The sequence below is a fragment of the Garra rufa genome, chromosome 16, assembly GCF_049309525.1.
Source record: "Garra rufa chromosome 16, GarRuf1.0, whole genome shotgun sequence".
In the NCBI taxonomy this organism is placed as follows: domain Eukaryota; kingdom Metazoa; phylum Chordata; class Actinopteri; order Cypriniformes; family Cyprinidae; genus Garra; species Garra rufa.
Window position 1 is genome coordinate 42,075,949 of NC_133376.1, and position 25,961 is coordinate 42,101,909.

At 34.4% G+C, this 25,961-nt stretch overlaps 2 protein-coding genes across 3 annotated transcripts; one reads left to right on the plus strand and one right to left on the minus strand.

Moving 5' to 3' along the window:
• Positions 1 to 2,620: 2,620 nt before the first annotated feature.
• Positions 2,621 to 11,896, minus strand: ube2ka (ubiquitin-conjugating enzyme E2Ka (UBC1 homolog, yeast)). Of its 2 annotated transcripts, none has more exons than XM_073820415.1 (7): positions 11,753 to 11,896; positions 9,315 to 9,408; positions 8,356 to 8,414; positions 7,077 to 7,159; positions 6,903 to 7,002; positions 5,623 to 5,751; positions 2,621 to 3,368 (listed from the first exon to the last, which is right to left on the minus strand). In XM_073820415.1, exons 1-7 carry the CDS (start codon positions 11,822 to 11,824, stop codon positions 3,294 to 3,296), a joined length of 612 nt encoding a protein of 203 aa, XP_073676516.1. In that variant the 5' UTR covers positions 11,825 to 11,896; the 3' UTR covers positions 2,621 to 3,293. The 2 variants fall into 2 exon arrangements, with proteins under 2 accessions (XP_073676516.1, XP_073676515.1); XM_073820414.1 differs by lacking the exon at positions 11,753 to 11,896 and adding an exon at positions 10,700 to 10,738.
• Positions 11,897 to 18,177: 6,281 nt separating this feature from the next.
• On the plus strand, positions 18,178 to 19,594 carry LOC141288157 (microfibril-associated glycoprotein 4-like). The gene is made up of 5 exons (XM_073820258.1): positions 18,178 to 18,225; positions 18,303 to 18,509; positions 18,793 to 18,889; positions 18,955 to 19,122; positions 19,338 to 19,594. Exons 1-5 carry the CDS (start codon positions 18,208 to 18,210, stop codon positions 19,592 to 19,594), a joined length of 747 nt encoding a protein of 248 aa, XP_073676359.1. The 5' UTR covers positions 18,178 to 18,207.
• The last annotated feature ends 6,367 nt before the right edge of the window (positions 19,595 to 25,961 follow it).

The window sequence follows — 25,961 nt, forward strand, 5'->3', positions numbered from 1 at the left end:
AACACCAGTTTGGGAAACTTTGATGTAATGTGATTTTTAACGCACTTCATGTTGTTAATAAAAATGACTGGAATATATTTTCCTTTCTCTTTGTTTTTAAATAGATTTTTGTTTTTATATCGATATGGTACAAGATTATCCTTTTAAATCAAAAGTAATCTAATTTACTGACTATCATTAAAATGTCTAATGTAATGGATTACGTACTAACTACAAATTTTGTAATGCAATGGAATCAGTAATGGATTATAATTTATAATCTACTCAGCACTGAATATCACTTCAAATGGTTCCACGACATAAACAAATAAATATGATAATTACTACTGTAATATAATATTATGTATATAAACTGGCAAATGGTGTCCAATAAAATTTTACTTATGATTTTAGTGAATGTAAACAATTGTTCATCTTACATTATAAATATTAGACACATAAAATCCTCGTTTTTAATGCTTTAATTTAGTTTTTGGCTTACTTTACTGTAAAATGTATGTTTTTTAATGGTAAAAAAAATGTTAATGCAAAAAGAAAAAAGAAAATGCTATTTCAGTGTTTCTACTTGAGAATTTCACGTTTAATTCAATGTGCTACTTTGTTTCTTCATAATTATTCGTGAAAATGACTAGCCATTTCTGAGTGAAAATTGTTTTAAATTATTTTCCACTGTATGGTGAAAACCTGTTATACAAAAAAGTATTAATATATAATTGTATTAATATAATATTACTTAATATACATTAAATACTTTTTACTGTAAAATTTTATAAACTGATCAATAGTTACTTTTGACTAAGGGAACTCGGATTTATATATTTTTATAAATGTGACCCTGGACCACCAAAAAAAAAAAAAAAAACTGTCATAAGGGTCTATTTTTATCATCAAGCTGAATAAATAAGCTTTCCATTGATATATAAATATATGGACCTAATATTTGCCAAGACACAACTATTTGAAGATCTTGAACCCGAGGGTGCCAAAAAAAAAAAAAAAAAAAATCTAAATATTGAGAAAATTGCCTTTAAAGTTGTCCAAATGAAGATCTTAATAATGCATATTAATACAAATTAAGCTTTGATATATTTACAGTAGGAAATTTATTAAATATTTTCATGGAACATGATCTTTACTTAAAATTCTAATGATTTTTGGCATTAAAGAAAAATCAATAATTTTGACCCATACAATGTTTTTTTTGGCTTTTGCTACAAATATACCCTTGCTAAGACAGTATCAAAGTCACAAAGTATCAAAAACTTAACTTTAAGTCTAATAATAAAGTTACATGCTGATACTACTATAATGTAAAATTAAATGCAAAACAAGCATTTTTTTTTTACTAGTAGTCTCGATACATATTTAACTGTTGATCAAGTGTTACTGCTCTTATAGTTAAATATTTGCATATTTGACTTTTGCACTATAGTTTCTTTAGTTCTAATAAGACTTTCTCTCTCTCTGTAAATATATCTCACACCGATATCTATCTACATTATTATATGCTCGGAGAGAAAGATTGTTTATGAATGTTTCTGCGCTCCCAGAACCCGCAGTCAATGCAAAATACAGATCATTCAAACATCACATGCTCAGCCATGAAACTGGTGTTTATTTCACTATTCCACAAAGCAATAATAAATAAAGGCATTGCCACATTGCTTTAATTTATACAGACTTTAATAGCTTTATTTACAGATGAACTCTCGTCTTTCGTATATTTGCGTGTGTGTGAGATTTTTTCCAGTCTCGACTGTTAGAGATTAACATCTATGAGTGAAGGAACCATTTGACGGTCAGTTTGACAATCTTTTAAAAATGGAACCCAAGTGTTTTCCAGATAAAAGGGCCAATGATTGTGCAGGAGGGAGAAAGACCGCAGTGCTGATTGGGCGTGTGCATGAGGGGGCGGGGCTAGAGTCAGACTGAGGGAGATGATACACTGCAAAAAATGATTTTCTTACTTAGATTTTTTGTCTTGTTTCCAGCTAAAATATCTAAAAAACTCTTAAATCGAGAATTATTTTCTAGACTACTAAAAAAGAAAAAAGTCCAGATTAAGTGAGTTTTTGCTTAGAACAAGGAAAATATTCTGCCAATGGGGTAAGAAAATAATTTTTTTTAATACTTGTTTAGAGAAATTCTTCTTGATTTAAGAATGTTTAGATACTTTTAGTAAGAAAAGCATTTTTTTTTTTGCAGTGTAATGATGAAAATAATGATGAATTCAAGAGAGAGAAAAAAAGGCACATCCAAATCAAAATAAGTAAACAGAAGAAAAGAGAAAGAGATAGAGAAGAAAAATGGTCAGTTCAGCCCAAAATGAATGAAAATGTCAATTTTACTCACTCTTATGTTGTTCCAAACATATGGAAGCCTGCATCCTCTACAGAATTTAAAAAAAGGTCATTTTTATATGACATTTTTTCACTTTTTTCTCACAATTCTTAGTTTATTCACTGCAAAAATGCTTTTCTTACTTAGATTTTTTTTATCTTGTTTCCATCCAAAATATCTAAACATTTTTAAATCAAAAAGGATTTTCTAGATGAGTAAAAATTTGCATGTTTTTAGAAGAAAAAAAAAAAAAAATTAAGCATGTTTTAGCTTGAAACAATCTGCCAATGGGGTAAAAAATAAATAATCTTGTTTTCTGTTTGAAATAAGATTTTTGAGAGAAGATTTGAAAGAAGATTTGCTTGTTCTAAGCAAAAACTCACTTAATTTTGACTTGTTTTTTCTGAAAACAAGAAAAAATTTTTTTTTACTTGTCTAGAAAATACTTCTTCATTTAAGAATTTTTTGATATTTTGACTGGAAACAAGAAAAAAAAAATCAAAGTAAGAAAAGCATTTATTCTGACTTTTTTCTCTAAATCACAAGAAACTGTAAGACATAAACTAAAAATGGTTAGATCTAAACTCAGAATTGCAAAGGAAAAAATAATTCTGAGTTTATATCTCGCAATTCTGACTTTTGTTTACAGAACTGCAAGAAACAAAGTCTGAATTTATTAGTTTTTTATTCATGGTGGAATCAAGCTTCCATACCAATCTGTATTATACAAGGAAAGTGGGTGGAGTCTCCTGCTGGAGAAATATAGTCAAGAACAACATAAAGATGATGGCATATTCAGTTTGGGATGAACTATTCTGAACGGAGGAATGGTAGAAGATAGATAAAGAAAGAGAGAAACAGAAAGATGATGGTAGTTTGGACTGAGGAGGAGGTGAAGGAGATTTCGGGGTGGGATTGTGTCAGATAAGGTGCTTTGGCCCCTCAGGTTGGACTCAGTTGCTAAGCAACAGTTCCGTCGCCGTCTCCACGTCCCAGGATTTCGACGACAACGCCACTATTACAGCGTTCTGAGGAGAAGAAACGTTCCACATGTTAGAGATTCTGAGTAGAGCAAAAACCCGCTACACAAACATCATTTGACATAGCAAAATCATAAGCTGCATCACAATTACTATTAGAAAATCGCAGCACACATAAAGAAATATGCATTTGCTTTTTGGACAAATACGGTGCCTTGCAAAAGTATTCATACCCCTTCAATTTTTTCCACTTTTTGTTTTGTTGCAGCATTATGTTAAACTGCTTTAAATTAGTTTTTCCCCACATCAGTTTACACTCCATACACCATAATAATGACAAAGCAAAAACCAGATTTGCAAATTTTACAAATTTATTAAAAATAAAACTGAAATAAGTAGATTGCATAAGTATTCAGTACATAGTTGAAGCACCTTTACAGCCTCAAGTCTTTTTGGGTCTGATGTGACAAGCTTTGCTCATCTGCATTTGGCAATTATCTGCCATTGTTTGCCTCACCTTTTCACCTTAAGGTTTCACACTGAAAACTTAAAACTAGAGGCATTTATTAACTTTTTTAAGATGACTTTTTATCTTGTAAACTACCTATATACAGCATGTATATAGGTAGTTTACAAGATAAAAAATAATCTTAAAAAAGTTTGGGCAGTAACTTCTGGCAGTGATGTGTTTTCGTGTAGTTGATTCTTTTTTTATGTTGTAGATTTAAAGGAGTAGTTCACTTTCATGTACATGTCATCCGAGATGTTCATGTCTTTCTTTCTTCAGTCGTAAAGAAATGATGTTTTTTGAGGAAAACATGTCAGGATTTCCCTCCATATAATGGACTTCTATGGTGCCCCCGAGTTTCAATGCTTTCAGAATCTTCACTTTAAAAAATGATTTTGTTTCTGTATTTTAAAATATGTTTTATAGTAACATTTTAATGACAGTAGACTATATTTAATTATTTATTGATTCTTGTATTGATCAAAAGAAGCAGAAAATAGTACAAACTTTGCTAACGTGATTGTGTTAACATTATTTTGTGCTGGTGAGCCTTTTAACCCATGATTGTGATGCATGATTTTATGGTGAAATTTGGTCAATTTTGATCAAAAACAATGCGCTGGCACTTCTGCTCTGCTCCTGCCTCTGTGTGTGGTGTGAATGCTCTAATCTGTTAACATGGGCACCGAAAAAGATATGCGCTGCCTACGTCCTGCTTACGCGTGCAGTGTGAAACCGGCGCAACAAGTGCAAGTGCTCCTTAAAAAACCCGCAAGGGTAGAGCCCTGTAATTGTGAACTTTTCTCTCACAATTCAGACTTTTTTCTCAGAATTCTGAGTTTACATCTTGCAGTTCTGACTTTTTGTTTGGCCTGGAAACTTCTCCTGGTGCTCTCAATCTGAACCTTTGTTCGCACAATATAGGCTATACTCTCAAATATTTCAACTTTAATTTCTACGGCTTAATTTCTCCAAACATTTCGACTTTATTTTCAACGTTAATCTTGTAATCTTAGATTTTTACATTTTTAATGTGGCACTAAAACGCCATCGTATTTTTGCGATTGCGAGTTTAGAATTCACAATTTATAGCTTACAATTCAGACTGTTTATTGGCATTTCTGCATTTATTTTTTACAATTCCGAGAAACAAAGTACAGGTTGTAAGCTTTAAATTAAAAACTGTACGAAAAAAAGCTCAAACTGTCTGATAAATAAAACAAGCTTCCATATACACTACCGTTCAAAAGTTTGGGGTCAGTAAGACTTGTAATAGTCTTTAAAAAAGTATCTTCTGCTCATCAAGGCTGCATTTATTTGATTAAAAATACAGAAAAAAACTGTAATATTGCAAAATGTTTTTACAATATAAAATAATGTTTTTTTATTTTACCATACTTTAAAATAGAATTTATTCCTGTGATGAAAAGCTGAATTTTTATCAGCTGTTACTCCAGTCTTAAGTGTCACATGATCCTTCAGAAATCATTCTAATATGCTGATTTATTATTAGAATGATCAACTGTTGTGCTACCAAATATTTTTTGGAACCTGTGATTTTTTTCCCAGGATTCTTGTAAGTTTAAAACATACAGTGTTTATTCAAAATATAAATATTTTATAACAATGTAAATTTATTATTAACTTTTAATAAACTTTTAATTATTACCTTAATACATCCTTGGTTAATAAAAGTATTAATTTCTTAAAAAATAGAAACAATAAAAATGCACTGACCCCAAACTTTTGAACGGTGTTGTGTGTGATGATGTAAATGTGTGTGTATTTACTCACTTTATCAAAGCCCATGGCGCAGAGCTTGTCTATTTTGCGTGTGTAGTCTGGGCTGGAGACAGGAGCTCCTGCGTAAACATGTGACCAGAGTCGAGCCGTCTGTTTGAACATCTCTGGGTTCTGTTTATACTGCCGGACAGGAAATAAAGAATGTTGAAAACATGACCACTTCAGATTCAAAACATGTTATATATTAACAAGTAATTTTTATTATAGTAGGTACCTCTTTTTCTAGTAGATCACTTTCTGAATTGTATGTTTGCCATGTCAGTCATACATGTGAAACTATGATAGTATATACATGTACATGTTTTTGAAAGAAGTCTCTTCTGCTCTCCAAGGCTGCATTTGTTTGATCAAAAATACAGTGAAAATTGTGAAAAATTATTACAATTCAAAACAGCCATTTTCTATGTTAATGTATGTTGAAATGTAATTGATTTCTGTGATCAAAGCTGATATTTCAGGATCATTACTCCAGTCTTAAGTGTCACATGATCCTTCAGAAAACATACTAATATGCTGATTTAAGAAACATTTCTGATTATTATCAATGTAAAAACAGTCGTGCTGACGAATATTTCTGTGGAAACTGATATATTTTATTTTTCAGGATTCACAGATGAGTAAATGTTTAAATGAACAGCATTTATTTGAAACAGAAATCTTTTGCAACATCGTGTATGTCTTTACTGTCACTTTTGATCAATGTAATGCATCCTTGCTTGATAGTAATTAAAAAATGAAGTTTTTGAAGTTTAATGATCACATTAAGGTGTATCACAATTTCAGTTTTTTCTGTCCTCCTAAACTGATAACTAAGACATTTGTTACACCATTTGTGACCCTGGACTACAAAACCAGTCTTAAGTCGCTGGGGTATATTTGTAGCAATAGCCAAAAATACATTGCATGGGTTAAAATTTTTGATTTTTCTTTTATGCCAAAAATCATTCATGTTCCATGAAGATTTTTTGTGAAATTCCTACTGTAAATATATCAAAATGTAATTTTTGATTAGTAAAATGCATTGTTAAGAACTTAAGAACTTAATTTGGACAACTTTAAAGATTTTTTTGCACCCTCAGATTCCAGATTATTGTCCTATATTGTCCTATCCTTACAAACTATACATCAATAGAAAGCTTATTTATTGAGCTTTCATATGATGTATACATCTCAGTTTTGTACAATTTAACCTTATGACTGGTTTTGTGGTCCAGGGTCACATTTAAGACTTTTTAGAACCACTTTTTGCTGCCCATTTCCAGAACATCTACCTGATTGGCAACTACTGCGTCCTGTGGATCATCTGGTTCAGCGGCGGCCAGAAGGGCCTGTAGCGACAGTAAAACTGTTCGGAGGGTCATCGCCGCCGCCCTGAAACACACACAGCTTCAGTTCCAGCGCTCGCTGTTGTTCACATCTCTACTTTGCATTCAGTGAGATCTTACCACTGGTCCTTCAGGATGTCCAAACAAATGGCACCTGTTACTGAGCTGATGTTGGGATGCCAGATCTTCGTTATAAACCGAACCTGAAAAACATTTAAAAGACACATCAGTTAAAAATAGAGGTGAATCTTACAATCTGATTCAGTTTTAATTTAGGGAGTCACAATGTGAGTACAAAATGATTCCAGGAACAAGTTAAGATGAATGGTTGATATATCTTGTTTTAAAAAAATTGTGATTTCTGTGCAAACACATTGGTGTCACCTGAAGCAGGGTTATTATAGTTAACATTAACTGTAATAAAGTTAAATACAAAGAAACTTGTTTTATTTCCGCTAGTTGCCAAGTGAACATTTCTCATTTTCATTCAGTTTAACTTCATGCACTAAAATAACTAACACTAAATAGACTAGGGCCTGGTTTCACAGACAGGGTTTAGGTTAAACCAGGATTAGGCCGTAGATAAATTAGGACATTTCAATAGTCTTTTACGAATATGCCTTAGATTAAAGATTGCTGGTGTGCATCTTGAGATAAAACAATGAATATGACATATTTTAAGATTGTTTCAGTTGAAACAGCTCAGACTTACATTTTAGTCTGGGACTAGGTTTAGGCTTTGTCTATGAAACCGGGGGTAGAATTAATAAATAAAACATAACACATATTAAAAATTATACAGACACAGAAAAAACAATAAAAAAGTAAAAACAAAAACACACAACAAAAAACAAAGCCACATTTTTCAAGTTATTAAGTTTATTTTGACCAGCTAAGATAACTAAAACTAAGGTCAAATTAATAAATAAAAAGTAATATATAGAGACGTGTTTCATTTATAAAAATGACCAAAACTAAAATGCAACTAAAACAGAAAATATACAAATAAAACCTCACTCAAAATATTAACAAAAACTATACCATTATATCAATGATAGTAAAATAATACTGTCCTCAAGGGTAATGTACATAATATATAAAGTTTTCATATACTACGTAAATAGATTTTATAATATATAAAGTCTGTATTGTACATCATATAGAAAGCTTTTCTACGAGATGTTGTGAAATAAATCTTGTTTTGTCTTAGGCTGCTGAACATCTACTAAAGCTCCTGTGTATATTTGTTTGAACAAACAGTCTACAGTACCATAATATCACAAATGTCACCACATGTTCTGAGCAAAAGGCTGTAACAACAAACCCAGTTCAACTAGACTAGCCAGTATTTTAACCCAGAAGATCACCCTCTATCTGAGGAACATCATCGTCTACTCACCTTTGGCGGATTAAATGGATATGTCTCTGGAATTTTAATTTCTAGCTGATATCTGCCACCTACAAAACAAGAAAAGACGTAAAAAAAAAACGTGCAAAAGTGGAGCCAAAATCAAAGCAATATATCAAATCCACAACATAACAAAAAACATTTTGCTAACACTGCCATTAAATTATAACATTGTATTTCTTTATGTTTTTAACTGTTTTAAACAAAAAATTCCCTTGGAACGTTACATTTGATCATTTTACAAACACTATGAGAATGTTACTTTTGAATGTTCTTTGAATGAGTAGCAACATTTCAAACAACATTAAATATATGTCTAACTAAAATATTTTGTTAAAAATGTTCTACTAACGACATATAAATAATGTTATTCTGCTAAAGTTTTGCGAACATTATTAAAGACCAGATAACTTTGAGGTAACATTCCATTAACATTGCTGAAGAAAGTTTGTTTATAACTTTCATGCCAGAATAACCACACTCTCATTGGGACAAATATGTATTTTTCATAAATATAATGCAAAATACAATTTAGCAACCGGTTAAAGAAAAGCACTTTATCAGTGCATCTTCTCAGTTCTGCCCATTGGCATATTGCAGACGGTCTGAAAATTAAATCTTCAAAAAGGATGCATTACATACACTCTCAAAAATAAAGGTTCTTTATTGGGATCGATGGTTCCATGAAGAACCTTGAACAGCCATGGATCCTTTCAAATGCAGAAAAAAGTTATTTATAGTCAAAAAAGGTTCTTTAAATCTTGTTCTTCAAAATGGTTCTTTTCAGAACTGTTCACTGAAAGGTTCTCTGGGAAACCAAAAATAGAAATTCTATGGCATTAATGCAAAAACACCCTTTTGGAACATTTATTTTTAAGAGTGTATTGCAGACATCTTTGCAAAAAGAAATGGTATTCCAGGTCTGAGTTAAATAAGTATTCATTTTCTACCTTCATAAGGTGTGTCTGGCGGTCCTGCGATCTCCCCTTTCAATTCTGTGAAATTCTCATCCACTAAATCCACCTTGATTTGGTTTTTACTCGTCTATAAAAACAAAACATCAGAACAATTAGTCAATGACATATTTTATATTTTTAAACCCATTCCACTAGCCTGGCAAGCCAGACCCACATAAATGTAGGGTCTGGGCACTCTCCATAGACAGGGCTCAACCGGAGGGGTGGGATAAACGGTTGTCTTTCAAACTCCTCGCCACGCAATAGGATAGCGCTACAACCAATCAGAGACGTAGTCGGTCGGGTGACGTAGTCAGAGCGACGAAGATTTTTAACAAAAATCAGTGCACTGTGCAGTCTGTCAGCTAAATAATAGACATAGATGGGCACTAAACCTTTAAAAGTAAACAAAAACATGCACAGACAAATCCAAATTACACCCTGCGGCTCGTGACGATACACTGATGTCCTAAGATACACACCCACGTCCATCTGTCATGAGCACGAGTTTAGCATATCTATGATTCGACTCGTCACATGTGAACGCGCTTTGATGTAGTATACGCAAACACCGAAAGGGGAAATATGTAAAAAAAAGTCCAGGATGAGTTTGCGCAAGCAAACGTAATCTTTTTCAGCTTTAAATGGGTTTGAACAACCAGGACAAGCGCAAGTAATTACCATTTTGAATAGCCGCTATATCCACAATCTCTTGTGCTGTGTAAACAATGAGTGTCGTATACACGCCACAGATCGCTTCCGGTGTTTGCGTATTCTACACCACAGCGCGTTCAGATGTAACGAGCTCCTGCTCAGGACACATGGACGTGGGTGTGTATCAAAAGTAAAAAAATATATAAATACTGTTCAGTTTTCCACGCTTAATTCACGGAACCAGGAATTCATGTCTGACTGAATTTATGGTCGCAGGTCAGACGTCATCATGTTAAGCCCGCCCACCGACTCGTGATTGGCCCGGTACATCTTGGATTTTTCGGAAATTTAAGTGAATTGAGAGTAACTAGACTGACCTTAGAAGCAAATGTAATTTGCTGCCGCTAGGGGCGCGTCTAGATTCTAGGCTACCATTCCACAGATTTCTGAGCCAAAACGAGAGCAGAAAATGTCTTAAAAAAAAGTCTGGCTTGGGTTTCTAAGGTTGAAAACTTAAAATTCAAAGTTAAAGTTTATTGTTTAAATGGAAAAACCAAACCAAATCCAAAATCTAAAGCACAAACTTTGCAACAGAACCTAAATTTCAAACCCAACAAATCCAAAACGCAAAAGCTAAAACTACCAACTCTTGCAAACAAACAAACAAACAAACAAACAAACAAACAAACAAACAATCATAAATCATTGAATGAAAGATCACATACCATGGAATTTATATTATACTCCATTGTACTTGAAAAAAAAAACGAAACAAAACATGATTTTATATGATTTTTTGGTACCATGGTAATACTATGGTATTTTTGACACTTTATTTGTGGGTGACAGCTGTGACAACTAAGCAAAGTCACACTCACAGCTTACTACATTATGTTATAAACAATAGCAGACATATAAATTAAGTTTAATGAGTATTTAAAGAAGAATCTGAGATTTAGACGTGCATTCAATCAATTGGTGCTGAAGTTTAGCTGTTAAAAGTTTCACACAACACTCGTTACATACATTAGTTAGTACATTATCACACGCGTTATTAACAGTATAAACATTAACCAGGGGATTTGAATTAAAACGCGTGTTCGTAAAATCATAAAAATAATCCTTAATTTCTATCTCCGTCGTGATTCTGTCAATGCTATACGATGCTAACAGACCACAACCTCGGTAAAACTACCACAAAAGTTTAAAAACCAGACAGTCCACATCCATTAACATAAAAATTAACTCCCGTGAGGTTAAAAATATTGTTTTAATACCAAATGTGATGTTTTTCGACTAAACGTGTGTGTTTATGCAGCTAGCTGGCCTTCGGTTAGCACGCGGCTAATCATATTCACACACAGGCCTTTATTAAAAATATAATAAACACACAGGAATTAATATCAAATCACTGTATCAACACAAATAGCGCTCTCTAAACGAATAAATAAGCACATTTAGAGCCCATAGCTGTGATGTGATTTGGCTCAGCGCGTTTGGACTCGTTTAGCAATGCGGTTCGGCCTGGACAGGACAAACACTTCATAATATTTCCCCGAACCGGCCACCTGACAAATCAAACACACATTAAACTGCATTATCTCGATGCTCGAGCCAAATCACAGCTGCATTGGGTTCGGTCCGGATCAGCTGCATGTGTGTTGTGCACAGCTGATCCGCGCATCATCTCACATGACTAAATGCACATGTGTGAGACATGAGGCATGATTGACAGCTGTCATGTGAAACGCACACATGTGTGTCGGTGTTAAACGCACCTCTTCGCTTTTCAGGACCTCTTTAAACTCCCGTTTGATCCGCTGAACCGCGATGTTGGCCATGCTGTTCATACATACACACACACACACACACACACGCACACGCACACGCACACACACACGCACACGCACACACACACGCACACACACCTCTGTGTGTTTGTGTGTGTGTGTGTGTGTGTGTGTGTGTGTGCAATATGGTACAGTTTATGAACATGTACCTTGGTTTCACTATTGCCTCCTGGTTATCAGTAGGGGAGAGTGGGGACAGTTGCAACATGGCTTATTTCTTCAAGCAGGAGTAAGTTACAGAGATGATATTCATACTGCACATGCTTTATTGGCCCCTCATACTTTCTGGAAGAAATCAGCCACATGTGTCCATTCCTTCTACAAAAAATTCTTTTCTAAAAAATACTTTTTTTTAAAGATGAGATTTTTGGTCATAGTGTCTAAGTTGTTTGTGTGACGCATTGTAAAAACATAACATTTTTGATCAGTGCGTTCTGAGCTTCTAATAGGCATAGCTACACTGTAAAAGGTTTTTACCAGTTTCAACTTAAAAACGTGAGTTCAGCAGCTGCCTAAAAATTTTAAGTTACATTAAGTTACATACATACTTAAAACTACTATTTCAACTCACAACAATAAAATTAGTTAAAACTTGTACTTTTAAGTTGATTTAACTTATGAGTTGAAATTACTTGTACTTTAAAATTGATTTGACTTAAAAAAGTTTAATGCAGCTGCTAAAATTAAGTTTTTAAGTTGAAACTGGTGAAAACTTTTTACAGTGTTCATTGTTGCAAACGTCCCAACGTGCTGTCCCTTGCCACAACATTGATTTAGAAGCTTGCCATAACATGACATAATTGTAATTTTATAATGATAACAATAATGAACCCCTTTAATTTTTTAAGTGAATTACTTAATGTTACTTTATGTTTTTCATTTACTAATTTTTGTTTTTATACAGCCAGTTGACCTTATTAAAGACCCTGACTGTGCACAAGTAAAATTAAGAAATTGCAAAATGATATTTAGGAATGATTGAATTACATTTTATTTAATGTTGCAACTGTCCCCTACTGTGGGGACAATTGCAACATTTCACTTTGTTTATTTAAGTGTGTATTTTATCATATGTACATATGTTGCAGCAATATGGGTGAGTAGCTGACAGATGTGGCTTTATTGTATGAAAGTTTTGTCTTTCTAATACAAACAGTCTCTGAGAAACTAAAGGAAATGCAAAAAGTGTTGCAAGTGTCCCCACTCTCCCCTATTTGTACAACCTTTAGATCACAGTATTACATTTTCTGTGTCATGCATTTGCAAATAAATAATCCTTTTGCTTTCATGCAACTATTAATGTCAAAATTACACTGCAAATGTGGGACTGAAGCACTTCTGAATTTCTGCTATTTACGTGTCTTTGGCATAAATGCATTTGCACAGCAATCAAAACTGTAAACTCTGTAAACTCTGGCAAAGGTGTGTCCGAGGAGGAGTGTGAATGTGCAAAAAAAAATTTGCCAACAGGATGTTTGAAACATCTTTAGAAGTTCAGATCAACAATGTTGCAATCTAAGGCAAGATGAAACTTCAAGCATAATTTAAGAAGGTTTTTTATTTTGTTTTAAATGTTTTTCTATTAGATCATTTTGAAAACACTACTTTTAAATGTTCTGTAATTATTCTGAAACAACTAGTAACATAAAAAAAAAAAAAAAAAGATTCTGGAACAAACATGCCATGTTGTATAAATAATTTTTTTTGTGCTAAAGTTTTAGAAACTTTATTAAGAGTGGATAACTTCTCAAACCAACATTATTAATGTTACTGGGAGAACGTGTTTAGGAAAAATGAATAAATACTAAATTAAAGTGCATTTACTTTTGTCAGTTTTGTATTTCTCATTTGCCATGATTAAAGTGTAGCTGCTGTTTACATGGTAATTACTAAAGTTTTCTAAAGATGCGAGTGATCTGAGTGGGTGCAAAACAAAGCAAAATGAACCAACTTCTCCTTTTGTGACAGCTGACCCGTGACTCGCTGAATAATGATCAAGATGGAATAATGCGGTCTTTCTTTCATGCAGCATTGCATCTTTTTAATTTTGATTTCAATTAATCATTCAATTAACATGAAAATTGTTCAGCTGTGTAAAAACACTTTAAGAGAGCCACTGTGAAGTCTTGAATTTCTAATGCATAAACAGCAGTAAACTCATTTACAGGCAGTTCTCTTGTTGGTGTAGTCTATAAGATTTCTAATAACTGACATTAAAAATCATGATTGCAATATGAATAATCAACAATAATGAATTTAGTTTTTTATCTTGCAGCACTCACATGTTCCTGTTTTCTTTTTAAAATTTATTAAGAAAGTTCCTGTTTTTATATTTATAACATCTGATATACCTGTTCTAGCCACCAGTATTAAAGGCAGTTCAGTTCTGATGTAATATTTATATTTTATTAATGTATACATTTTAAACTATGTAGCATTATGCAGTTTTTGTATAAATATATTTATGCCAAATTTCAGTAGCGTTAAACAGTCTGAGTAAATAAACATTAAAGCCATTTTTGCAGTGTAAAGATGGCTTTTGTTGATGCTGATAACATTTTATTGGTAAGAGCCTCTGGTCTGTCATTATTCAGCTAAACGGGAATGTTCTTACAACTTTCATTAATGTTTTTAAAGTTAAAGTAATGTTTATGTAACAATATTATAATTTTTAAAAAAAATATTTAATATATGTTCCCATAACATTGAAAGAAAACATTCTAAGACCAGTGTTCATTTTTACCTGATAAACACTCAGGTAACTTTTAAATAACATTCTACTCACAACAAGAAACATTTTAACATTCTTACAATATTAAAAACAGGTGTTCAAATAATATACTATTTTGGTTTAAAAAGAAAATGTTTCAGAAACATTTCAAAGCAATGTTCCCACAATATTTTAATAACCTAAATTTGTTACCTGGAATGTCAGCAGACAGATATTTTGCTTGCAGGACTAGATACTTCCACACCAGAATTAGAAAAAGATTTCTATAGTTCTTCGTACATAGGTATATCGTCTGATCTCTATTGCATGTGTAAGATTTATCCTCACAGAAATGACTGGAACATAGTCAGACAGACACATTAACAGAAAGGCGTAACCACATAGACATATTTTGTAATAAATGATGGCAGTAAATGTAGACAAATAAACAGATAAGACCATCAAACTGACTGTATTAGACCTGACATTACTTTACTCTCACATGCAATGTTTAATAGACCTGTTAAAAAGGCCGTATTTTCAGCAATTGATGACTGAAGTTCACCTGCTGCTTGGACATTAGGGTCAAGAATTGCAACATTTCAACACACTGGAGAATTTCAAAAGATCGGTTATGAAAAAGTGGAGTCATTGTAGTACTTTAAGTTCATTGAGCCAGCATTCTAGCAATGGTGAGCCTATCTTGATCATTTTTCAGCGAGTCATGGGTCAGCGGTCACGGAATGAGAAGTTGGTTCATTTCACTTAGATTTGCACCCACACAAATTACTCGCATCTTTAGAAAACTTTAGTAACTAACATGTAAACAGCAGTGATACAGCTTGTGTAATACAATTTAATTATGGCAAATGAGAAAATCCAAAACTGACAAAAGTAAATGCACTATAATTTATTATTTTTACTAAACATGTTCTCTTTGTAACATTAATAGAATGTTTGTTTGAGAAGTTCTCCACTCTTAATAATGTACCTAAAAAATTTGTACAAAAAAATATTTATACAACATGGAATGCATGAAACATTTTAATTGGATGCTCATCTGCTCATCTTTTTTTTTTTTTTTTTTTTTTTACTACTTGTTTTAGAATAATTACAGAACATTTAAAAGTAGTGTTTCCAAAATGATCAAATAGAAAAACATTTAAAACAAAGCAAAACCTTCTTATAACATTTTTTAGCTCGGTAAATGATGCTTGAAGTTTCACCTTGTGCGCCTTAGATTGCAACATTGTTGATCTGAACTTCTGAAGACGCTTCAAACGTCCTGTTGGCGCAATTCTTTTTGCACATTCACTCCTCGGACACACCTTTGCCCCCAGTATCAGAGTTTACAGTTTTAATTGCTGTGCAAATGCATTTATGCCAAAGACACATAAATGCCACTTCAGAAGTCCCACATCTGCAGTGAAATTTTGACATAAGTAGTTGTATGAAATACAAAAGATTATTTAAATTGGGAACGCATGACAAAAAATAAGCAAGGAGCATACATGCAATGTTGTAAATCTACTGTATGCAAGTCCATACTGACCTTTTTTACACATACACACACACACACACACACACACACACACACACACACACACACACACACACACATGGGTTTACATGTTTTATGGGGACATTCCATAGGCGTAATGGTTTTTATACTGTACAAACCGTACTTTCTATGGCCCTACACCTACCCTACACCTAAACCTAGCCCTCACAGGAGATTGTGCACACTTTTACTTCATCAAAAAAACTCATTGTGCATGATTTATAAGCCTGTTTCCTCATGGGGACCTGAGAAATGTCCCCACAAGGTCAAATTCTGTATTCCTATCCTTGTGGGGACATTTGGTCCCCACAACGTGATAAATACCAGGTACACACACACACACACACACACACACACACATACATACTACACACTAGCTTACTCTTTTACATTATCATTATATTTAGACACTTTCATTGTGAATAGACCAGTTGTGGTGACAAAAGTTTATTAAATTGACTCTCAGTGAGACATTTTGCAGGCGAAATCCAGTCATTTTAATTGGAATCAACATGTTCGGTATAGTTTCTCTTTCCCTGCTCATGGATTCTTCACTGGTGATTGTTCTTAAAGCAACACTAAAGAGTTTTTTTTTACCTTAAAATAATATTTACGAACTCATGTCAGTGGTTCATCAACTCATAACAGGGTGAAACGGCACTTTCGTATTCGCTTTGCAACCTTATTTCCCCTTTAAATAAAATGTGAGGGTAGCTCCTATACTGTTGCTATAGTAAGGAACAAAACTTTAACAGTCGCCTTATTTAAAAATAAAGAGTGCACTTCAGTGTTGTTTATTGTATAAATCGTATACGTAAATATTTGTATACTGTAAATATTTTATGTTCAGCAAAAGAAAGAAACTTGTACATTTAGTGTGTTTAAATGGTGAACTATCCCTACAACCTTTGTTTTTCTTAAAGGGGTCATCGGACGCAAAACGCACTTTTCCATGTTGTTTGAACATTAATGTGTGTCAGTCTGTGTACACAACCACCCTACAATGATAAAAATCCACCCAGTGATATTTTTTTAATCTTTAAAACCAATATCCCCTTTTTAAAATCAGCTCATTCTCAGCTTCTTGTGGGTGTGACGACACACAGACAGAGGCCCCTCCCACGATAGTTGATTGACATGAGCGCCTTACCTTAGCCCCGCCCTCACCGAGCCGAAACAGTCTGACTCTGATCACCATTGTGTGACTCAGGTGCAGAGGAAGACAAGAATGTCTCGGATTGAGCGATTGAGGAGTAATAATAAACATAGCAGTCGTCATTTACTCCCAACATCTGAGCCACTGAAGACACAGAGGATAAAGTTACTTTCGTTTTTAAAAGGAAAGCGCCGATCCTGATCTACATATGCGTCTATGTTTGTGCGAATCGTTCCTGATGCAGCTTCACCCACAGCAGAAGTGAGTAAATAGGTTTTTTATGCGTCTTTGCAAATGGCCTTTCTTAATAATGTGCTTGATGGAAAGTTTCGCTGCTAAACACAGCCAAATGTGGCTAAAGTAAACATTATGGTTTATAATCCCACATCAGAGAGGGGTGGGGCGAGCAGAGCTCATTAGCATTTAAAGGACCATGCAATAATATGAGTTGATGTTTTGCAGAGCTGACTCTGACAAGGTAATTTACACTACTACTGAGAATTTTTAACCAAAGTGTATTATAGACTTTTCATTAAGACCCTAAAGAATCATATGAACTTGGGGAAAAAGGGCATCAGATGAACCCTTTAAGGGGAAAAAATCCTTTTCAGAGAAAATCAATGTTGAAATAAATTTCCTTTAATGGCTGTCGTCAGAGGATGATAAAGCAGGTTGCCAAATGAACAAAAACTTGTCCTTTTATAGAATCGAACCTATGACTGTTCTGTGAAGATTTTTTTTGTAAATGTCAGATAAGGAGGAGGATCCTGACAATCAGAAAGATACTTAAAGACGCATCCGTCACCTGAACATTCACAAGATTCTCAGCGCGTTCGGTGAGTTTGAGTTTGAGTCTGGTCATTTGGAAAATTATGTTCATGGACTAATAAACTAATTGCATTTGTCTGAACTGTATTTCAGGTGCACCTGATCCTCTGAGCTGGACGTCTGAAGCGATGATCACAAACATGATTGTGAGTTTCTGTATGTGAGAATGTGATTTAGTCAGACGTTAATCATCAGGCTCAGATCTTGAGTTTGTGTCTCTCAGGTGTTGCTGTGTTTGTCTGCACTGTTTCCAATGCTGATGGGCACTGATGTGGTCAAATCTGATTGTTTTCTTGCCAAAGACTGCTCTGATATTTATGCAAGTGGATATAGCACCAGTGGTGTGTACACCATCACCTCAATAGATGGACCGGTGCAGGTCTACTGTGAGATGGCATCTGGTGGAGTAAATGACCAAGGACCCTGGACTGTAAGCAATTCAATGTGTTTTATCTTGCAAGAGGATATTTCATTATCAGATGCACCCCAGTGTGAATGACATTTTTTTTAGTAACTATTATTTCTAGTATTATTCAAATAGTCACTTTTTTTGTTTATTTGTGCTCTTTATGTTGAAAATCACACAACAACATTTACATTTGTCGCTAAACAAAACTTGTCAAAGGTTGCACAACTTAAACATCGTTTTAAAAGATGAATAATAAGAAATGATGTGGTGTGTGAAAGCGATGATTGATTTCTGAATGTTTCAGGTCATTCTCAGGCGAAAGGATGGTGAAGTGAACTTCTTTAGGCCGTGGGAGAGTTATAAATGGGGTTTTGGTAATAAAGAAGGCGAATACTGGCTGGGTGAGTGTTTTTGTGTCATTTGGCTAAAAATGTAAACAAAGACTAAAACACTTTTTTTTAAACAGGTTTAGAGTTTCTTCATCAGCTGACGCACAGACATCAGTATAAACTCAGAGTAGATTTGGAGGACTTTCAAGGCAATAAGGCTTACGCTGTGTACACGTCTTTCTCTGTGGGTTCTGAGGCTGATGGGTACAAACTGCATGTGAGCGGCTTTGTAGATGGAGGAGCAGGTGAAACAAACTACTATCATTTCATTTTCCAGTTTCAGAATGTGTGCTTGTAATAAATTTAAGCAAACAAAATTAATAGAGTTTTAAAGGGATGTTTTAAACCATAATGTTTAAACTCATTCTTTTAATAAAAGGTGTCTATTAAAAAAACAGTCGTTTTATTTTAGACGCCCAAATCAAAGTGCCTCTATAATGAAAGTTTCTTCTTTCTGCAGGTGACTCTTTGAGGTTTCACAATGGAATGAAGTTTACCACCTTTGACAAAGACCAAGATAATTCAGTAGAAAACTGTGCTTTGCAATACTTTCAAGGAGGGTTTTGGTACGAAAGATGTTATTACACAAACCCCACTGGTCACTATTTTTGGGAGAAAGACAGTGAAGCAAACACTTATGGAGTCATCTGGTTGAACTGGAAGAACAGCTATAAATCCATGAAGTCCTTCACCATGAAGATCAGACGTGTGATGTAAAGCAGGGGTTTCTATCCTTTACATATTCTTCTCTGCAGCTTGTGCATGTATCCACAACTCTTACACAGACATGTGGAGCTTTCCTAAATATGGTGACAAAAAAGTGCTTTGACTTTTTATGATAACACATATTTAGAAAATGTCAAGAAACCTCAAATATGAAATAGTTTCATTCCTATTGTCTTGAAATGAAAATATATAAAGAACAATTTGACAGGTTTCTGAAATAAAATTAAATAAAAATGTGTTGAAATTGGGTTCATGAGCTTTCTTTATGCTTTTCTCCACCAGCAAAACCTCTGTGTCCCACAGCAGCTGGAATTACAACTGTCTGAAGAAATAAAAGTTTAATTATCAAAGCAATATGTTTTTTTTCATTAACAAAATAAATAGGTCTAACTTATGAATTAGGGTTAACTGAAATACTCATATTTTAACTAAAGCCGTGTCAGCAACACGAATGTAAACTGAACAAATTCCCTTACGCTACTGGTTTCATTTCTGAAATGCAAATATAATATAGGAAATATTATATTAAAACAAATAATTACAATAAGAGTTAGATTGTAATAAAAATAACACTAGTAACAAAATGCTGCTCAGATCCAAGAAAGTCTCCATGCAAATACTGCTTTGTCAGGTTTATTCATCATACAGCTCATACAGGTTATTTTAACATTTTAAAAAATGTGACCTTGGATCACAAAACCAGTCATAAAGGTCTTTTTTTTTTATTAATATATGGTATGATAGAAACAAACATTACCATGGAACGTCACAAATTCAATTTGAGAAACCAGAAACCCGTTGAAACTATAGAAGCATACGTGAGACTTGCAGATTTGGTGATTTAACAGATGAGCTCATAAGAGACAGACTCGTATGTGGCTAACTAATGATGGCATTAGAAAAATTCTACTGAGAGACAGTGAACTAACACTAGGCAAAGCAATTGAATTGTGTCAAATCCACGAGCTGACTGATCAGCACACAAGAACTCTGGCAGTGCCTAAAAGCAACACCAATGTTGACAAAAGCAAAAATGTCAAAAAGATCCATCTCTGATGGTACAGCCTCACAGATAATAGTAAACTGTAGTAGCTGTGGAGGCAAGCATGAAGCAAAAAGGGAAAAATGCTTAGCTTATGGTCAGCAGTGCCATAAATGCAAAAAGTGGAATCATTTCAAAAAGTGCTGTAAAACTATGCCAAAGCGCATACCAAATTAATGGAGAAAAGCAGTAGACCGAACTGTAGAAGAAGAAGTCGCATCTCAAATGCCAAACTCCTCCGTCTATTCTGTTTTGGATGCGAAAACTTCTTTCTGGCAAATCTCTCTTCATGAAAAATCATCAATGCTGACGACATTCAAATCCCCATTTGGGAGATTCCGATTTTTACGAATGCCATTCGGAATCAGCACCGCAAGTGAGGTGTTCCAAAGGGCCATGGAGCAAATATTTAATAATAATTCGTTACATTTATATAGCACTTTTCTAGATGCTCAAAGCGCTTACAGTGTCAGGGGTATCTCCTCATCCACCACCAGTGTGCAGCATCCACCTGGATAATGCGACGGCAGCCATAGTGCGCCAGAACGGCCACCACACACCAGCTTACTGGTGGAGGGGAGACAGAGTAATGAAGCCAATTGGAATATGGGGATGATTCGGAGGCCATGATGGTCAGAGGCCAATGGGCAAATTTGGCCAGGATGCCGAGGTCACACCTCTACTCTTTCTGAAAGACATCCTGGGATTTTTAATGACCACAGAGAGTCAGGACCTCGGTTTAACGTCTCATCTGAAGGACGGTGCTTTTTTTGTCAGTATAACGTCCCCATCACTATTCTGGGGTGCTAGGACCCACACAGACCACAGGGTGAGCACCCCCTGCTGGCCTGACTAGCACCTCTTCCAGTAGGAACCTAGTTTTTCCCAGGAGGTCTCCCATCCAGGTACTGACCAGGCTCAATCCTGCTTAGCTTCAGTGAGTGACCAGTCTTGGGCTACAGGGTGATGTGGCTGCCTAAAATTTTGGCAAATGCTATTTGCAGGATATCCATGTGCTGTTATAGTGGACGACATACTCGTGGGAGGAAAGGATGTGAACACGATTAAAATCTCAAGAAAGTACTAGATCGTGCACGAAAAGTAAACCTCAGACTTAACCCTCTCAAATGCAAGTTTCAACTGTCAGAGGTATGCTATGTGGGACATGTGTTCACGTGTTAATGACTAAAACCAGACCCTTCAAAGATTAAGGCAATTACAGAGATGGAAGTGCCAGAGAATGTGACGGCTTTCTAGGAATGGTTAACTATCATGGAAAATTCATTCCAAGTTTCAACGACATATTAGCACCCTTACGAGAGCTGACTCACAAAGATGTTGAACGGTGCTGGCTGAAACATCATCAAGAAGCATTCAACAAGCTGAAAGATTGCATCACAAGCCCGCCAACATTGAGATATTACAATGTCCAAAAGCCTTTCATACTGTCTATGTTCGTGTGGATCATTCCTGATGCAGCTTCACCCACAGCAGAAGTGAGTATAAGGCTTTTTTATGCATCTTTGCAAAAGGTCTTTCTTAATAATGAGCTTATTGGCAAGTTTAGCTGAAAAACGTGGTTAAATGCAGCTAAAAGTGAACATTATAGCTCGTAATCCCTCAGCAGTGAGGGGCGGGCCAGCAGAGCTCATTTACATTTAAAGGGCGCATGCGATAAAATGAGCTGATATTTTCCAGAGCTGATTTTGACAAGGTAAAAGGGTGTTTTTTTACACTACTATTGAGAATTTTTAACCAAAGAGACTTTTCATTAAGACCATAAAAAATGATATGAACTTGTGGAAAATGGGTATCCGATGACCCCTTTAATGTAAATGTTTTTTTTTCCCAGAGAAAACTATATGATTGTTCCTGCATTGTTTTATATTACATTCCTGCAAAAATGTGCATACAATGGCTGTCTTGTGGCAATGATGTATTAGACCATATAAGAAAACAATATGCACAGAAAAACTGAAAAGGCATTATTAGTTTAACCATTTCCTTTAACCATAAAAGAACACAGCACAAGTTATTAAAAATACAGGTAAAACACCTGTAAAGAAAAAGAAAAAAGGTGAAAAAAGTCTGATCTAAATAAGGAGAGATCAAGCACCGTTTACAAGCCAAAACAGTTCAAAACAGCTCTAAACAAATATGTAGCTGGATTTTGATGTGAGAGACAACAGGAGGAAGCTCCGCAGGACACAAGTCTTTGTGGCCTGTCATTTATCGGCATTCTCCTCTTCCTCACCAGAGATAATGATTTTGATGTCCTGTTGTTCGTGTCCTGGAAGGCGTCCTGGTCAGCGTCAAATAAAAAGCTGCAGTGGGTGATGAAACAAGTTTCAAAACATCTGATATAAAGATATCAGTTCATCAAAGTCATTTTTGTGCTTCTTCTTTACCGTGCTAGCGATCTAGTGATGCTAAGCTAATCTTGAATATCTTTCAGTGAGTTCATTTTGCAACCTGTTCAAATCACTGACATCTTCTTTAGAAAAATGGAGAAAAAAAATTACAAAACTGACAAAAGTATATTAAAAAAAAAAAAAAAAAAAAAAACATGCAAGGGGAGCAATGTGGTACACCTGTCCCTGCACTGACAGCCGTAATAAAACTTGGTATATAAGCTTGAAACAACATCTTTTTGGCACATGCTAGTTATGCCTATAAGAAGCTAAGAAAACACAACAGCACTAACAGCAAGCCAACAGCATGACACTGCAATGGTGTTCAATTATAGTCACCAATATCATGTTAATGATTTTTTTTTGAATGTCTGCATATCATAAAACCTTAAGGAAAGTCAGCAAATAGCTTAAGCTAAGAAAATCTTTACTTTTAATTATAAATGCATGAACAATAAGGGCTTTCTAAAAGGGACAGCTCTGTTTGGTTACCAACATTCTTCAAAATATCAGTTTTTATGTTCAACAGAAGAAAGAAACTCATATAGGTTTGGAACAACACAAGGGGGATTAAATGATGAAGCAATTTTTAATTTTGGTTGAACTAACCCTTTAACTTTTTTCTTGAAGGGCTTGTTGCAATCAGATAAAATCAATGTTGAAATAAACTTATTTTTTAATTCTTCTGAGGATGATAAAGCAGTTTTCCAAAAACTTGTCCTTTTATGGAATCGAACCCATGACTGTTCTATGAAGACACTCTCTTTAGGTGAGTTTTGGTACAACAGTTGTTCTCACACAAACCCCACTGGTCCCTATTTGTGGGAGAAAGAAGGTTCACTGATGTATGGAGTCCTCTGGTACAAGTGGAAGAAAAACTGGATTTCTCTGAAGTCCATCACCATGAAGATCAAACGTGTGAATTAGAGCAGGACTATCCTTTTTTAAACCTATTCTTCACTGCAGCTCCTGCATGTATCCACCACTTCTATGCATGTTGATCTTTCTTAAAATACGGTGATAAGCAAGTCCCTTGGCTTTTTAAGATGAAAATATTTCAAAACTCATATCGTCTTGTATGAAAATATTTAAAGAAGAATTTCCTGAAAAATCCCTTGTCCTCTTAAATAAAGATGTGTTGAAATTAAGCATTTCTTGATGCTTTTCGGCACCAGGAAATCCTTTGTGTCTCACTGCAGCAGCTATAGAATTACATCTGTCTGAAGTAATAAAAGGTTTATTTTCAAAGCAATATGTTTTTGTTGTTGTTTTGTATTGTATTAACCACCTAAATAGGTTTCATATATGAATTAATAAAATAGTTTATTAAGTAAAAACAATGATTATTAATAATGAAATAAGATTATTTGAAAATGCAGAAAACAGAGTTTAAATGTCAACCCAGGCTCATTGGCAATACGTGACTCTGCCTACATTTCTGCAGAACCTGAAATACGTATCTCCAGGTACATTTGGCTGCACTTTTCGGGTGAACCGTCCACTAGAGGCGCTAATGTGTATTGTTTTCCTCCGTTTTAAATACACGTTTATTAAAGGTTAGAAAGCAAATTAAACAGTGCTCGGTCTTCTCAGCATACAAAACGTTTGTATTAAACTTGTTAATTCCACATTTTTAAGGTGCCAAAGACACACGTCTCGTCTGGATTTATCCTTTAACTTCGATGGAGAGCAGTTGCGTACAAATACCACGCAGCATCTTCTACGGCAATTACGTCACCAGCGAGGCTCAGTTCGACCAGTTCACCTGATACGTGTACACCTTCAAGCAGGTAAGTGACCGCAACAATATTTTCATTATTTTAATTATTTCAGTGTTTCTACATCACTTTCATGGGGTCATGTGTTAAAACGGAAGCTTAGTGGAACAGTTAGCACGGCTGCTAACGTTAGCCTACGATTGACATTAGCCTAAGCATTACCACTGTAACTGTAGTTTTACTATAGTATTTGTAGGATATGCACACTAACCACTAACTTACTATGGTTTTACCACTGTAACCGTAGTTTTACTATAGTATTTGTAGGATATGCACACTAACCACTAACTTACTATGGTTTTACCACTGTAACTGTAGTTTTACTATAGTATTTGTAGTATAAGCACAGTAAACACAACTCTTACTATGGTTTTACCACTGTGACTGTAGTTTTACTATAGTATTTTTAGTATAAGCACAGTAAACACAACTCTAACTATGGTTTTACCACTGTAACTGTAGTTTTACTATAGTATTTTTAGTATAAGCACAGTAAACACAACACTTACTATGGTTTTACCACTGTAACTGTAGTTTTACTATAGTATTTGTAGTATATGCACAGTAAACACAACTCTAACTATGGTTTTACCACTGTGACTGTAGTTTTACTATAGTATTTTTAGTATAAGCACAGTAAACACAACTCTAACTATGGTTTTACCACTGTGACTGTAGTTTTACTATAGTATTTTTAGTATAAGCACAGTAAACACAACACTAACTATGGTTTTACCACTGTAACTGTAGTTTTACTATAGTATTTGTAGTATATGCACAGTAAACACAACTCTAACTATGGTTTTACCACTGTAACTGTAGTTTTACTATAGTATTTTTAGTATAAGCACAGTAAACACAACACTAACTATGGTTTTACCACTGTAACTGTAGTTTTACTATAGTATTTTTAGTATAAGCACAGTAAACACAACACTAACTATGGTTTTACCACTGTAACTGTAGTTTTACTATAGTATTTTTAGTATAAGCACAGAAAACACAACTCTAACTATGGTTTTACCACTGTGACTGTAGTTTTACTATAGTATTTGTAGTATATGCACAGTAAACACAACTCTAACTATGGTTTTACCACTGTAACTGTAGTTTTACTATAGTATTTT

What these genes read in the sequence shown, in the direction of transcription:
- LOC141288157 (XM_073820258.1), top strand. An exon ending in ATGACCAAGGACCCTGGACT is followed by an intron (nt 18,510 to 18,792) that starts GTAAGCAATTCA and finishes TGAATGTTTCAG; the next exon opens with GTCATTCTCAGGCGAAAGGA. An exon ending in CTTTGTAGATGGAGGAGCAG is followed by an intron (nt 19,123 to 19,337) that starts GTGAAACAAACT and finishes TTCTTTCTGCAG; the next exon opens with GTGACTCTTTGAGGTTTCAC.
- ube2ka (XM_073820415.1), bottom strand. Translation starts at nt 11,824, where the DNA reads ATGAACAGCATGGCCAACATCGCGGTTCAGCGGATCAAACGGGAGTTT. An exon ending in AGGTCCTGAAAAGCGAAGAG is followed by an intron (nt 9,409 to 11,752) that starts GTGCGTTTAACA and finishes TTGTTTTTATAG; the next exon opens with ACGAGTAAAAACCAAATCAA. An exon ending in GCCAGACACACCTTATGAAG is followed by an intron (nt 8,415 to 9,314) that starts GTAGAAAATGAA and finishes CTTGTTTTGTAG; the next exon opens with GTGGCAGATATCAGCTAGAA.